Source organism: Oncorhynchus nerka, linkage group LG27 (genome assembly GCF_034236695.1).
Source record: "Oncorhynchus nerka isolate Pitt River linkage group LG27, Oner_Uvic_2.0, whole genome shotgun sequence".
In the NCBI taxonomy this organism is placed as follows: Eukaryota; Metazoa; Chordata; class Actinopteri; order Salmoniformes; family Salmonidae; genus Oncorhynchus; species Oncorhynchus nerka.
This window is the reverse complement of record NC_088422.1, coordinates 69,061,557-69,076,657: the sequence shown is the minus strand read 5'-3', so window position 1 is coordinate 69,076,657 and position 15,101 is coordinate 69,061,557. Positions and strand designations below refer to the sequence as shown.

The following is a 15,101-nucleotide window of genomic DNA, read 5'->3' as shown; positions in this document are numbered from 1 at the left end:
GCTCGTATGTCCATGATACACACCCCTGTGTCCAGACTGACACTCTATAGCTGGGTGGGAATTGATCAGCCAGCTAGAGAAAGTGTGCTATGTCTGTAATTCACTCTCTCAGTGGGGAATCACACAAGATAGGTTGTTTGCCTGCTGTAATATAATTTATGATACAACCAAAAAACACAAATATTTGATATTTAATTATTGAAGTGTTGAGATGTTAAGAAATCAGTCTCAATCAGAAATCATGGTAATTAATTTGAGTTAATTAACATAATATGAAATATTATGATTACTTCCACATTCACTGCTTTAACTAAAGAGCCCTGTTCTGTGTGAGACTAGAGAAAACAATATCAAGGCATAGATTGATTAAAATAAGGAATGTCAGATTGAATTGTAATCTTATTTTGGCGAGCTGGAACGGAGTACTTCCCCATTACCCTGCTCCCCCTATTAACAGACATGCTTTTAGGCGTTGATCATTCCCGGGTGACCTGCCACTTGTGTGTGATTGGCCTGATTAAGACAGAGCAGAGAAAGGAAATCCCCCTCAGACCAAGCGTTTGTTCCTCCCCCCGTCAGAAATACAGACTGACCACACATTATCTTACTATAGCCAACCACTTACATACTGAATATTTTATACAAAAGCATGACATATTTCCAAGTCTGTGTGAATGTTGAAAGCAGCATGGGCCTCTGAAACGACTTATCCGGCTCCCTTAAGAATACAAGACTGGCCGATTCTCATTCAGTACACAGTCGATCACATCTGCGCCCTGTTAATGTGTGCTAAAGAGGCCTGCATCCTTCTTAATCAGCTCACTTAAGTGACAACAACAGGCAACACAATGCTTTGTGGCTGTGAGCTTGGTGTGTGGCTTGGAGATGCTTCTATTATCCTATTGGGCAGCTCAAATCCCCCTGAAGTGTTCTCAACAAAGAGATGTGTAATCCTTTTTGTATTTTTGGTGTTCTTGTTTTTTTCTCTCTTCTTTTGTTTAAAAAATGGAGGTGTCTAGTCACATACAGGTCTTAGCAAGAAAGAAAGTTCGAGAAATCTCAGCTGCCATCAAGGTACGTCTGGCTTTGCCCAGTTGCAGGGGGGCTTTTCATCGCCATGGTTACAGGCTGTTCCTTTGTTTTCCTCCCCTCCCCTACCCCGCAGGTGTCTAGTCACATTCAGGTTCTTGCCAGAAGGAAATCTCGTGAGTTTCATTCCAAGCTAAAGGTATGCGCTTTTCTGCTTTTGGGCTTGTGGTTGCTGTGCGTCGCCTTACTTCCTGTTTCCCGTGGTGACAGAGTGAATGCCTGACGCTCTGATTCCCGTAGCCTAGATCCCCTGCTTATGATTAGAATTCATAATATAACACCCTCTCTCTGACACACACACACACACACACACACACACACACACACACACACACACTCACCTCCATAAGTGTTTTATTTCTATTTTCTTCATTGTTATTGAACAATAAGTGCATTTGCTTTGAAAACAATTGTAAGGATCTGTTTAAATACTTCAGGTTTTTTAATAATATTTTAGGTTTGTAAAAATATAAGATATAGTTATTACTAGTGTCCATAATGCAAGTCTGAAAATACATGTAGATATAATGTGAATTAGAAATTCAATATTCTCATGAGAGCAAGGCTCTGTTCCACAGATTCTCAAAAAGAGCTTAAAGACTTTCACTTTTTTCTGTAATTTTTTGCCAAGAAAAATATGTTAATGTTAGCCCAGACATCCAAAAGGCAAAGTCATCATTTTCTACAGTTAAATGAAAATGAGCCCAACCGCATTGGATCCTTATAAAACCCTCAAAGCAAATGGCGCTCATAGTTTGTAGACTTTGTTGCTCCTTTCTTTCTGTTTGGCATGACAATGTGAACCCAGAATCAGAGGTTGGTACTGGTGTTATCTGTACTGTATGTGGGAAAGCATGTTGGCAAGATGCATTGGCTGTTGGTGAGTGGCTGAGAGCTGGAGTTCAGAGGTCATCAGCAGAAGTCTGTTTACATGTCCTAAAGCAGACACACTATCAGCCACTGATGTGCTGCATGTTGAAAGGGTTTAGGTTCACAGACTAAGGGTGGTCTATGAAAAAACCTTTGCCTCTTTATTTTTTATGTTTTAACCTAATCATCTTCCCCTGTCCATGCTGAGTTAAGATCATGAGGAAGCAGCATCTCACCTGCCCTCTCTGCTGTTGTGCCAACCCTCCATATTGATAACTCTAGGCTATCACATTGACATTGCTATCAGTTGCCTTCTCCTCTCTGTGTACATGTGTAGCTGTCCTATTACATTCTTCCTCTGTGACTCATCTTTACCAATGTGTTGAAAATCATGTGCTAGCACCAACTATACCCTTTCAAAAAATGTCTTGTGAAAAGAAATATATTGTGAAAGGTGTAATCTTGTAATAAATGTACCTGTAATTCAAAACATTTTTTACAGGGGTCATTTGGCAATGTATGTGTGTTTTAAGGACCTTAAAGTTTTGCCAGATTTCTTTCTCTCTCGTCTTTATGAAGGGATGACTACATCTTTTGACTCTCACACTTTTCCCCTGTTCCCAGTGTTCAGATGGATTAATGACCCCTCATTAGTGTGTGTGTGTGTGTGTGTGTGTGTGTGTGTGTGTGCCAGCTGTAAATGCCTGGTCTTTCAGGCACAGTTTGGCTGTCTGAGTTAAAACAGCCATCTTTTGCACGGGTCTCTGTCTACTCTCATCTAAAGCAAATTAGAGATCAGCAGCAAAGAGAAAGGCACGCGTCCCCCTCCATTTTACAGGGAACATCGCTGTATATCTGCTCTTTCTCTTTTCTTATCTGAGACATGTTGAGTGAAATGACAGTCATTATGGTGCCATTCTTTGTGCTACTTCTCTCGAGCCATGGCTGACCATAATGATCAAATCCTCAGACATTCCAAGTCCACCACATTCTCCAAAATGTTCCACCCCACATTATTACTATCCAAGTTTCAGTGTGACAGCAGTGCTAGTTGATTAATGAGTCTGAGGTTCCTGTACCGATACATTATTTCAGTGTAATGTTTTGACAGAGGACCTGGCTTGAATACTTCAAAGTGCAGTTTGATTAGAATACACATTTGAAAATTTTATACCATTTAACAATGGTATTTTGTCAGTCAGGGTTTTCTTACATTTTTGTTATGACCAAAGGATATCATGTCCTAAAAGATGATTCAATAGAATTCATATAATTTTACAAGCATTATTGTAATCAAATCTGATTAACTGAAATCTGATTAATTGAATGAAATTATACGACTTTCACCTACATTGTCAAATTGATTGAAGTGATTTCTAGAAATGCTCTTTGTTATCAAGGTATTGTGCGTTGGATCATTGAAATCAAAATGCTCATTGTTAAAACATAAATTGTTACATCTTGCTAATGCAGGATTGTTGTCCAGAGGGATTGTAAAATTACAATAAAACCTTGTTTGTTTGCATTCAGGTTACAAGCATGGTAAGTATCAATTATCTGTCCAAGCTCCTCGCTCTGCTCTTGCCAGACCTGTCAGCTGGTTGAGTATCTTTGCTTCTGCTATTGTACCATAGCTGCTGCTGCAGCCCAGTGACTGTTTAGTCTGTGGTCCTCTGTCATAGCTTCACACCCCTCCATCTACAGATACTGTACAGCTCTTGCCAGCATGCTTAACATCAGCTTCTGCATGTGTTCTCATGGGGACCCTAGTTCTGTAAGGATGGGTCAGAAGTCATACTGTATACTGCTCTACTTGCGTTGGGATAAGAAACTACATTTCTGTTTGCTTGTGCTGCTGTGTTAACACAGTAGAAACGGAATGCCATAGATAGGGTTTAGCTGGATGGTATACAGCAGACAACTGAGTGAAACTGATGCTAGCGAGTATTTCTTCACCGTTCCTTCAGTCACTAACTCCCTAACTCACTACCCCACTACTGTCAATGAATTAACCTTTCTTGATATCAACATTAAATTAACTGTGATTACATTTTTTTTCTGATCCACAAAGGCTGAGAGTAGTCCTCGTGTACTGTATTGAGCTGAAGCCTTTCTCATAAGGAGAATAGTGGGGGGACGTGGTGAGAGGAGCCATGAAAGGAACTCTTAACCAAAGCGTTCGTCCTTCGGACTTACTTTAGTCATTCTCTTTGTATGGTTAACTGTTCTGTCAGGCAGACAAATCCAGCCTTGACATAAGAACTATTGAATTATGTTATATTCAAGGAATAGCGGAGAAAGGAGTTATTATTACTCACTCTATATGGTAGGAAGTGTGTTAGAGATAGATTAGTCAACAAGGAAACGTGCTTCTATTAAGTGCATACCCGCACGTACCATTTTATTCAGGAATTCAGTTTTCACCTTACTCTGTGGCACATTCCTTTGAAACAATCCACTTCTTTAATGGCTGCCGCAATATGTTTGCTTTTAACGTTCCTGCTGTCCGTCATTGTTGGAGGCGAGTGTGTGTGCTCGTGTGTTTAGAAGCGTGGCTGTTGTTATCACTGTTCTATGTCCCCCCATCTTGCCCTCTGTGAGTGCTAAGCCTTTTGTGACTGCTGTTGAAGGATCAGACCGTGAAGGACAAAGCCCTCCAAAGCATGGCCTCCATGTCATCGGCTCAGATCGTCTCTGCCACCGCCATCCACAACAAGCTGGGCCTGCCAGGCATCCCGCGCCCAGCCTTCCCCGGAGCGGCAGGGGTAAGAGGCTCGCCGGCAACCCACTATCGGTCCACTCAGACAACACACCACAGAGGGCAGCCACCAGGCCCCCTGCTCCCCAGCCAACACAGCTGACGTTCCATCCAAATCACATTACACACACCAGGGTTTTATGGAAACTGACCACATCTGATAAGCACAAAGTCAAAATGAATGCTATTCGAGATAACTACATGTATTAATTGTGCTGCTTGGAAGTATTTTTCGGGGATGTGTGTTTGGATGTTTTGTTGTGTATTGATTTATCTAATGTTCTAGTTTTGGCAGGGCATGATATCTACAGCCCAACCTGGATCATCACAAGAGTGAGTATCATGTTCTCTTCTCAGAAAACATGCAATGTGACAGTTTTCTATTTCTCTCCACCTCTCTGTCACCCTCTTGCTGTTCCACTCACTTTCTCGATCTCTGTCGCTCTATTTCACGTACTCGCCAATATTTTCTTTGTGGGTGCAGCGGTTGAAGGGTCCATATAGAAATGATAGATAGAAATGGATGGGCTCTTTGTACAACTACTTCAGTCAGACTTATTTCTTCTTTGCTGTTTGTCAGTAATATGTTCAATATGTTGCTCTGTAGAAGTTCCAGACCATTGCATTTTCCCCTCTGTTTTAGCATCAAGCCATTCACCCAACAAGCATATCCCATCCAGCCGGGAGTAACAACGATTTCCAGTAAGGCTTTCGCTCATGCAAATTTCATTTTTTCTTAATAAGTAGACCTATAGCGTTGTTTAAAATCGGACATTATAATGAGCTATGGAGATATAATTCAGTTTGTTATGTCAGAGAGAGAGTGTTACTCATGGTGGTTGTGATGCAGGCTTTGAGCCCACATCAGCCCCAGCCCCAACAGTCCCAGCGTGGCATGGCCGCTCCATTGGGACATCCAAGCTCCGGCTGGTGGAGTTCTCTGCCTTCCTGGAGCAGCAGAGAGACCAAGACTCTGTGAGTATCCTTTTATCCAGAGCGACTTACAGGAGCAATCAGGGCTAAGTGCCTTGCTCAAGGGCACATCAACATATTTTTCACCTACACGGCTCTGGGATTCAAACCAGCAAGCTTTTGGTTACTGGCCCAACACTCTTAACCACTAGGCTACCTGCCGCTACTCGTCACTACTCTGCATATGTATTATATGTATCTTGCATGTACCACTCTACCAGGCTACTCATCACCACTCTGCATATATATTATATGTATCTTACATGTACCACTCTACCAGGCTACTCATCACCACTCTGCACCACTACACATTGCCACTGACCTATTCACTGTATCCAGACTGGAACGACCTCAGGTTTTTTTCATGGGGTTTTAATGTTGAGGGAGAAAATACCCGCACGCTCTTATAGCTCTTCTTTTTCATGAAAGCATGTAAAAGCATGTCAAGATAGGGAGGGTATTGTCTGTATTCATGGCCACTCTCATGAGACATAGCCGTCAGTCATTTCCAGCTCTTATCAGCTAGTTCTGGCCCTCTCTCTCAACACACAGAGGGTCTAGCTGCACACTGTCGAGGATCAAAGAGACGAGAATGAATGCACACTAGATTGAGTTCCCTTCACTAGTTCTGACCGACCATACACACACAGCACACTGGGATTAGGGAAAGTAAGATGGACCACAGACCCATGTCACGTCATGTGAAAAGGCACATAGGCCAGCAGCCCTAAGCTCATGCCTCACATTCTTTATTGTTTGGTTTGGACGTGAGCGATCTGTCTTGGTTTGTCTGCATTCCCCCGAGAATTTTATTTTGTTATTGATATCGCATGACAGCCATTAATCTTGTATTTAGCTGAATATTTGAGATGGTTACATGGCCTTAAGGCTAGGCTGGAGAGGCCATTGCAGCACTCTGATACTGAAGTAAAGGGCAACAGTGACTTTGAAATAACCCTCATGATAAGATTTGACTCTCACAACCAGAGCATTAGGGCAATAGTACAGATTTAATTGTGAAGATATTCCCGGATTTGCTGGCATTCCTCCTTTTTGTCTTATGACTATATATGACTATCTTATTTATATTTTTTATCTCATAAACCATGGAGAACAGACTGACTGGTACTGTAAATTAGAATCATTTTTCTGAGAATCTCAGGCAGCCAGATGTTCTACAGTTATTGAAAACAGAACAGTAATAAACTGCAACTTCTGCATGAGAGATCAATACTCAAAAGCATTTTTTTCTGATTTACAAATGTGTCTTTTTGATATGAGTTGTGTAAGATCCTCCTGTTTACTGTCTTTCAGTACAACAAGCACCTCTTTGTGCACATCGGACAGACGAACCACTCCTACAGCGATGCCTTGCTGGAGTCAGTGGACATTCGTCAGATTTATGACAAATTCCCTGAAAAGAAAGGAGGACTGAAGGAGCTCTTTGGCAAGGGTCCCCAGAATTCCTTCTTTCTCATAAAATTTTGGGTGAGTATCATGTTGCTAAGTATCTGCACTGGTCTGGTGACTGAATAGCACTTGAGTGTGTACAGTAGGCATGTGTGTTTGTATGAAGAAAGAGGTGAAGAAAAGATACGGAGAAGACCAGTATTGTGGAAAGAAAAATAAACTCAGATATTTAAACAAATATGTTTACAGAATTATTTACTATTAATTAGCCTGTGAAATGAAACTGGTGAGATTTAATGCATTTTGTTCTACCTTAGTATCTCTATAAAGATATATTGTATATCATTTCTCATGTTTCTATAGTACAAAGCATTTCCTGTTTTACAACCCAGAGAAAACAGGATTTGTTTGGTTTCATCTCCAGTGAATGGGTTTAAGCAGAGGCTAAACACTGAAGATGGCTGCAGAATGCATGTTGCTATATTTGGCCTCGCATAGCAGGAGAACTTGTGATCAAAGCGCTCGCTAATTCAGTGTAATATCTCAAAACAATGGAGTGACCTGGTTGCACTCTTAATGGCTGTTTAAACATTGCATGTATTTTAGCCCAATGGAAAATGCTAACTAGCGGCAGCCAACAAACTGGGGCTCGCTGTCGCAGCCAGAACAGCCCGTTCAAATTCCTTTTGAAGTGACCGGCCAATCTGAATTTCAAATGAAAGGCACAATCTGCACAATAATTAAAGTGTAACTGCTTTGACTAATGAAGGAGGAGGATGCTATAGAAGGAGATGTGCTCTTTTTGTCCCTATAATGAACATGATGTCCTGGAACTAGAGAGCTGCCCTCAGAGCACTGCTCCTTTTCACTAGCATGAATCAGCCTCTTAACATAACTTCATTTAATCTCCCCTAACATCTAGTTCCAAATATGGATGACATTTACATAGTCATTCAGAGGTGGCTAAGAAGTTTGTTATTTATTTAAGACTGTCCATTCATTTGATCACTTGATGCCACGCTAGATGGTCATACATTCACAGGTGTAGGATATTTTTTATTTGAAATAAATTACTTTCAATCTAAACTAACATTTTTCCATTGCATGGTGCATATACATACAATTCTGTTCCGCATGCCATTAAATCGTCATCTCATTGCCCTCTCACTAGAGAGCAGTATTGTGATGACCATTCTTTGCTAAAACACATTTCTCTCACCTCATATGGATGAACAAATTAGACACATTTCTGTCTTACCAACGACTCATTTTGTGTTATTTGTGGTTCCCAGGCTGACTTGAACTGCAACATTCAGGATGAAGCGGGGGCTTTCTATGGAGTGACCAGTCAGTATGAGAGCTCCGAGAACATGACAATCACCTGCTCAACTAAGGTGTGCTCCTTTGGCAAGCAGGTCGTTGAGAAGGTGGAGGTGAGTCAAAAAATATATTCTGTAAATGACATATTCACCTGTTGATAGCAGTATATGTGGAGGCCGAAGAAGCTCACACCTGGTTAGGTGAGGTGCTGGCAAGCAAAGTAGAACACTTCAAAAGGAAAAGCTTCACACTCTAGGAGTTCAGATGCAATAATTTATTACCAATGTTCCGACAGCTAAGCTGTCTTCATCAGGGTTTAATGACAAACACTGCGGTTCACTAGTTTATATAGTTTGGAAGGACACACACAGGTGTCTGTAATCATGGCCAGCTGTGGCATGATTTCATTGGTCGATTTACAAATATCAATAGAACATGTAAAAAAAGCATGAATGGATAACATACGATCATAGATACAATTAGGCTACATCATAGAGGCCTACAAACACTTTATTTACAATGGATAACAAAAACACAATCATCACAGGAATTGCTTCAGATCAAACTCTACAATGAGATCTTTAAATTAAAGATCCAGGTGGCCTCTAGTTTGATCAATAAATTGTCAAGGTCACCCCCTCTCTTAGGGAGGGTGACGTGTTCGATGCCGATATAGGGAAGGTATACGGTATGCGTGACATATCTATCAGTATATGCGTCACACATTTCTGGATGTTGGTTCTCTCTCTCCCCAGACGGAGTATGCCCGGTTTGAGAACGGACGCTTTGTGTACAGGATAAGCCGGTCTCCCATGTGTGAATACATGATCAACTTTATCCACAAGCTCAAACACCTGCCTGAAAAATACATGATGAACAGTGTCCTGGAGAATTTCACCATTCTTTTGGTAAGGATTACTTCCTGTCCTGTCCTGCCCGTCCGCCAATTACAAAAGCCTCTCTCACTACTCTAACCTGTGGCTAGGACCCTCCCTCTCCTTTATCCTAGCTTTCTGCTGGGCTCCTTTGGCTCCAGAGAACCTGAAAAGAGGAGCTCTGACCGGGACCTGAGATGAGCCTCGCTCCCTTCACCTGCATTCCTCACATTCCACAGGGGATGGAACGCAGTGTGAGGAGTCTTATCATCTGCAGGGGAGAGGAGGGGAGGGGAGCGATCACAGGGGGTGGGGACCCCTGTTATTAGCCATCACATGGGGGCTTAAAGTCCTATTCTCCACCGCAGAGAGAGCTCTTTTTAATGGATGTGTGGGTGTGCACTCTCAACCCTGCCCCGGTTTTGTTTGTTTCATTTCTTTTCACCCACTCCTTTAATTTCCTTAGATTTACAAATTGACTTGTCTTTGTCACACTGTTTGCTGATTGACATCTGTCCGTGGGCCTTTAAACATCAGAAAGTCCTTTTCCCGAGACCCATATTCCTCTCCAGAGACTGCTCATTGCATTACATGGAGTGGGATTGCGTTTGGTCCGAATGACTAACATGACATCTCCGTCTCTTCCAGGTGGTGACGAACAGGGACACACAGGAGACTCTGCTGTGTATGGCGTGTGTGTTTGAGGTGTCGAACAGCGAGCACGGTGCACAGCATCATATCTACCGACTGGTGAAGGAATGAGACTCCTGAACCCCCTGAATCCTCCCTTTACATAGACTAAAGAACCTCAAAACAAATTGACAGTGCCTCTAGCTGAAAATCACACATGCACTGCTTTTCGGTCACATTTTGGGCGAGGCCTATTGTTAGTCATTTCATTGTATATTAATGTATGTATTTGATGTTTGACTGCAGCTGTGAATTGCGGTACAGTTGTTCTATGTTTTGATACAGGAGAAATTCTTCATTTTAAAGGATGGCGAGTCAATCTTTGTTTGTAGGATGTACATATATAAGAGGCAGTATGTAAGGATTCTGTTGGTTGGGTTTAATTTGGTCAGCAGACATTATGTGTATGTTGTCTTCTTTCGCTTTGATCTTGTAATGTACACTTAGAAAACACTAGGAAGATGTTGTCTTTTCCCCATTGGTCCTGTAAACTACGTGTATATCTGTAGTTGATTTGTGAGCGTATAGGTCACAGGAGGTTGGTGGTACCTAATTGGGGAGGACGGGCTTGTGGTAACGACTCGAGTGGAATCAGTGGAATGCTATTAAATATATCAAACACATGGTTTCCAGGTGTTTGATGCCATTCCATCTGCTCCGTTCCAGCCATTATTATGAGCCGTTCTCCACTCAGCAGCCTCCTGTGGTATAGATATACAAACCGTACATACACACGTGACCAATAGGTTTTCCAAAGAAAAGCATTTAAAAAAAATACATTTTGGTGATAATGACATTTCTTCACGAAAGTTAGTCGAAGGCAAGTGATTGTGGGCATCATAATAGTGAAGTTATTGCTTTACAAAAGCGTCTGTTTCTTTCAGGGAAATAAGATACTGATCCCTGTGGACAATCTACGTCTTAGACACTAACAGCAGAATGAATGCACTGTGATTACACTACAGAGGCCTGGTTCAACCTGTGTCTCTGCCTCAGACAGGGCTCACACGTCTTACATTGCAATAAGGAAACCAGACATCTGTCCTGTTCCAATGTCCTACGCTACAAACGAGTCCCTCTCTTCTGAGAAGACAGTCATTCAAATGGATTTGATTCTAAAAACATGAAAGCACTACTTTAGCTACTCTGAGTGGACTGTCACCTTGTCCTAAGCACTTGGTTCCCCTTCTAGGACATGCTGATTTTAACTTTTTCGTTTTTCTTTTAGGTGTGTGGTTTAAGGTTTTAGGATATCCTGAAATAACCATGAGAAAATGGATCACTTCTTAGACAGCGGGCTGTGTTCAGTATGCAGTTCCATTGCCTCTGAACAGATTGTGTATTTTTTCTGGTCATTGCAGTGTAATTTCTACTAAGTCCTAGCCAGTGTCGCTGCCTTTACGTTCACACCACCCCATGAATCTGTGGCCTACACCAATTCCGAGCCTTAAACATGTTACGGACGTGTGAATTCCAAAAGATGCCACTAAAGCTGTGATCTCTTTCCTAAGCTGGGTGACTAATTTTCACATTTTGTAGGAATTCTACTACAGTACAATCTGCCAAAGTGTAACAGTGTACAGTGCCTTATTGTATGGTGTCAAACTGGCCTTGGTTCACTTTTAAGAATGTATTTTGTTTTTAATACGCACAAAAAATATATATAAAATCACTCACCAATATACATATTGGTACAAAATCTTACCACACACACGAGTTAAACTGAGTTACTTTTTAACATAAATAAGAACTGACTTTGCCTTTCCTGTTTTGAAAGACCAAAAATACAGAGATACATACGATCTCTAGTCATGTCCTGCACTGTAGCATGGAAGTGCCTTTGGTTTAGAATCTCCAGCAATGAAAACACTAAATAATTACGAATTAAGCATTGCTAAACCAAAAAGAGATGTAATGACACCAATCACCACATTGCCTTGCTGAAGGTTTGTACTAGATGACAAGGGACAGTGAGTGAGTCGATCCATGGTGAAATAAAATATATATTAATATAATTTGGTTTTAATAAACGATCTGTTAAGAAGAGTACCTGTACTATTCATGTGTGTAAATGTATAGTCTGTGAAAGGCCTGTTTGACCAGACAGCAACTGATAGAATGGATGATGGTGACTCGTTCCAGCAGCTGTGAAGTCACATAGGCTTACAACTTTACCTTAAGAAGAGATACATGTTTCCTGATTCTTACTAAATTATTTATGGGAACATCTTATTCTGAATCATTGCAGAAAATGTTTCTGGTGGATACAGACAATGTTGGTTCAATTGCTCAGTATTTTTGCTACAGCCCTATGGAGACTGGAGTTCAGTAGGCATATGTGTTTTACCTTTGTTAACTGTTTTATCTCCCTTTTTGCCCTGTGTACTAGTTCACGTTTAGGAATTACTTACTGAGGTGTTCCTGTTTTATTGTTCTACATGTATATGATGGTTTGTGATTACATTTTGGGTATATTCCAAGCCCCAAGAGGGTGGTGATGCTGTTACTGCTACACTGCTGGTACACTGGACCTGTCAGTTCCAGGCTGGAACAGCTGACTGTACCTCCCATTTCTCTGGGGACCAGAAGACTGTTGCCTTTGGTCAGATGAATTGTCTGGAAGACACTCTGAATAAAATGGACATAAAGCATGGATGTGTAAAGGAATCTCGACACAAAGATATCAGCAGTTTAGCTCTTGTTATTTGTTTGTAATTTGGTCTAAATGTAGGTACTGGTACCTTTTTTGTTGGTTATTACCATTTTAAGATGTTGGCTTTAAAGTGAACTTTTCCATAGTTCAGATAGTATCATAAAAACAACTATTGGGTTGGTGTGCAGAGATTTTCTTTGTAAAAAGGTGCTTTGTATAAAATGATATATCCTGGCTTTTCTTGGTACAGAAGTGTGATATCTTTTCATATCCACGACAGTAACGCGTTGGAGCAAGGGACAGAAAATAAAACCTGCTATGTGTATGTGTTCTCTACTGCATATGGTCTTGTCTTTGCTCCGTAACATTTTGATGCCTTCTTGATAAAGTGGTCGATATTTTGTAGCTTTCTAGATACTTTGTATGTATACAATATTGAAGTTAAATAAATCAGGAAAAATATGGTCTCCCTTTTTATTCTGTGAACAACTGACAGTGTGAATACAAAAACAATTTAGAGCATCTCCACATTATTACATTAAATTCGAACTTAACCTTTAGATAAATAAACAAAGTATGTAACACATCAGCTGTACTAACCACAAATAACCAACAGAGGGAGCCATTCCCTGCCTTTTGTATTGGTGCCAGCTTTGTTATAGTATCTCCATTATGTTACAGTATGTCATGTGGCAGTATTTTCAGTTATGAAACTGGATTTCATAATCTGGGACAACAAAATAAGCCCCTATAAAAACAATAATGAAGCCCAGTGAAGTCACTTACACAGGCTGCACTCTTTGATAAAGATTGTTTACATTTAACAGACACTCCTATCTAGAGCAACTTTCATGGGGAATTAGGGTTAAGTGCCTTGCTCAAGTGCACATCAACAGATTTGTCATGTAGTCAGCTGGGGGACTCGAACCAATGACCTTTCAGTTACTGGCCCAAAGCTCTCAAGGTTCCGCTAGGCTACCTGCCACCCAATGTTATCATCCCTAAAGCACAGCCCTCTCTCAGCTAAAGTTCTGTGCTTCGTTCATTTTGAATGACTATTGCACTTAATTATATATATATTGTGAATGATTTATGAAGCATTTGTGTCATTGTAAAATGTATCACTTTCCTTTTTGCGTAACAGTTATCATGGGTAATACTGAACGCTAACACCAGATGGAGCCATTATCAAATGAAAGACTTGTCCATTGGACCAACCTAAAAAAGACTGAAGGCCACAGTGCTGCTGTTTGGCTGTTGCACTGACATGGTCATTCTGTAACGCTGTTGTAAATAGTGCTAGCATATTTTAACCTGGAGCCTAGGTATGTCTATTGCTCTCTCATTCACTCACTCAGACATCGATTACACCTTGTAACGGTTTTATGTTGTAATGATTGTAACGCCAGTAGTTTAGTGTGCTTAATAATCAGAGAGAACAACTCGTCCGTCTACAGAATGCCCTCTCCCTATCCTCTCTCTCCACTGACACTGTCCACATAATATCTAACAGATGTGTGTCTGTCTGTCTGGCTCATGTGTGTGAGAGGATCTGATTATGGAGTCATTTTTAAATCCATGCACAGTGCACCAGTGTAATCTTCCCAGGGGTCAGAGCCCTGCCAGATTTGGACTACTACACTCCCTGTGTTTCTAGGGAGTATTTTACACAGCTGTACAAGAGGAAGAATACTGGACCCTCATAATGGGTGTGAAATGTTCATTATTATGGTACTACTACTACTACTACTTGATTCATGGTGTAGCTGTCCTCACTTGACGGGTACCAGCAGGGGGTCAGAATTTCTCTCTTAATTCCAGATAAATCCTCGAGATCAAGGTTAGAACGCTGCCTTCTGAATGAACCAGGAAGTGGTCGTCTAAGTGTCAGACTGTGTCTTCCCATTCGGGACAGATGTCATTTTAACGTCTAGTTTTGGTTTACATTTGGTTGATTTGTCATCTAACAAGAATTCAATGTGAAATCAACAAATAATGTCACCATGTAATTGGATTTAGATGAATAGTTAGCTGGAAAAAAACAAAACAAATTCCCATACGTTTCCCACGTTGATTCAGTGTCATCACAATTCATTATTTCTTGTTGAAATTACGCGGAAACATTGATTCAACCATGTTTTTTTTTACCACTGGGATGTTGAGCTGATGTTGATGATCAGCATGTATGATTAGAAAAGTGAGATGAGGCAATATATTGTGGAACCCCGCGAAGCTGACCCAATACAATCGCTTTTCTTTTACCATCTGTTTGTTGGGGTGTTTGTCAGTCAAGTGAAATGTGTGCGTCACCCAGAGAAGATGCATGGGGCAATGTATTAGGCTATAGCCTCCTATGCAGATGTGTGTAAATTACTCTTACTTTGTACACTGCATGCTAATGCATTTTTTTAAAGTATAGATGCTCAGCAGTAAGATAATATCTTCTGATTTAGGGATGTCAGTA

At 41.0% G+C, this 15,101-nt stretch overlaps 1 protein-coding gene across 5 annotated transcripts in view; it reads left to right on the top strand.

Moving 5' to 3' along the window:
• The window catches only part of LOC115112214 (transcriptional enhancer factor TEF-1-like), a 53,474-nt gene extending 40,370 nt beyond the window's left edge, over positions 1–13,104 (top strand). The window contains exons 5-15 of one of the 5 annotated variants that reach the window (XM_029639092.2): positions 1,012–1,074; positions 1,166–1,228; positions 3,490–3,501; positions 4,590–4,724; positions 5,004–5,050; positions 5,361–5,419; positions 5,568–5,692; positions 7,004–7,177; positions 8,392–8,532; positions 9,175–9,327; positions 9,943–13,104. In XM_029639092.2, the coding sequence (XP_029494952.1) occupies positions 1,012–1,074; positions 1,166–1,228; positions 3,490–3,501; positions 4,590–4,724; positions 5,004–5,050; positions 5,361–5,419; positions 5,568–5,692; positions 7,004–7,177; positions 8,392–8,532; positions 9,175–9,327; positions 9,943–10,056 (1,086 nt within the window). In that variant the 3' untranslated portion in view covers positions 10,057–13,104. The remainder of the gene's footprint in view (positions 1–1,011; positions 1,075–1,165; positions 1,229–3,489; positions 3,502–4,589; positions 4,725–5,003; positions 5,051–5,360; positions 5,420–5,567; positions 5,693–7,003; positions 7,178–8,391; positions 8,533–9,174; positions 9,328–9,942) is intronic. The other 4 variants (XM_029639098.2, XM_029639096.2, XM_029639095.2 and 1 more) reach the window with 4 other exon arrangements.
• Positions 13,105–15,101: the final 1,997 nt, after the last annotated feature.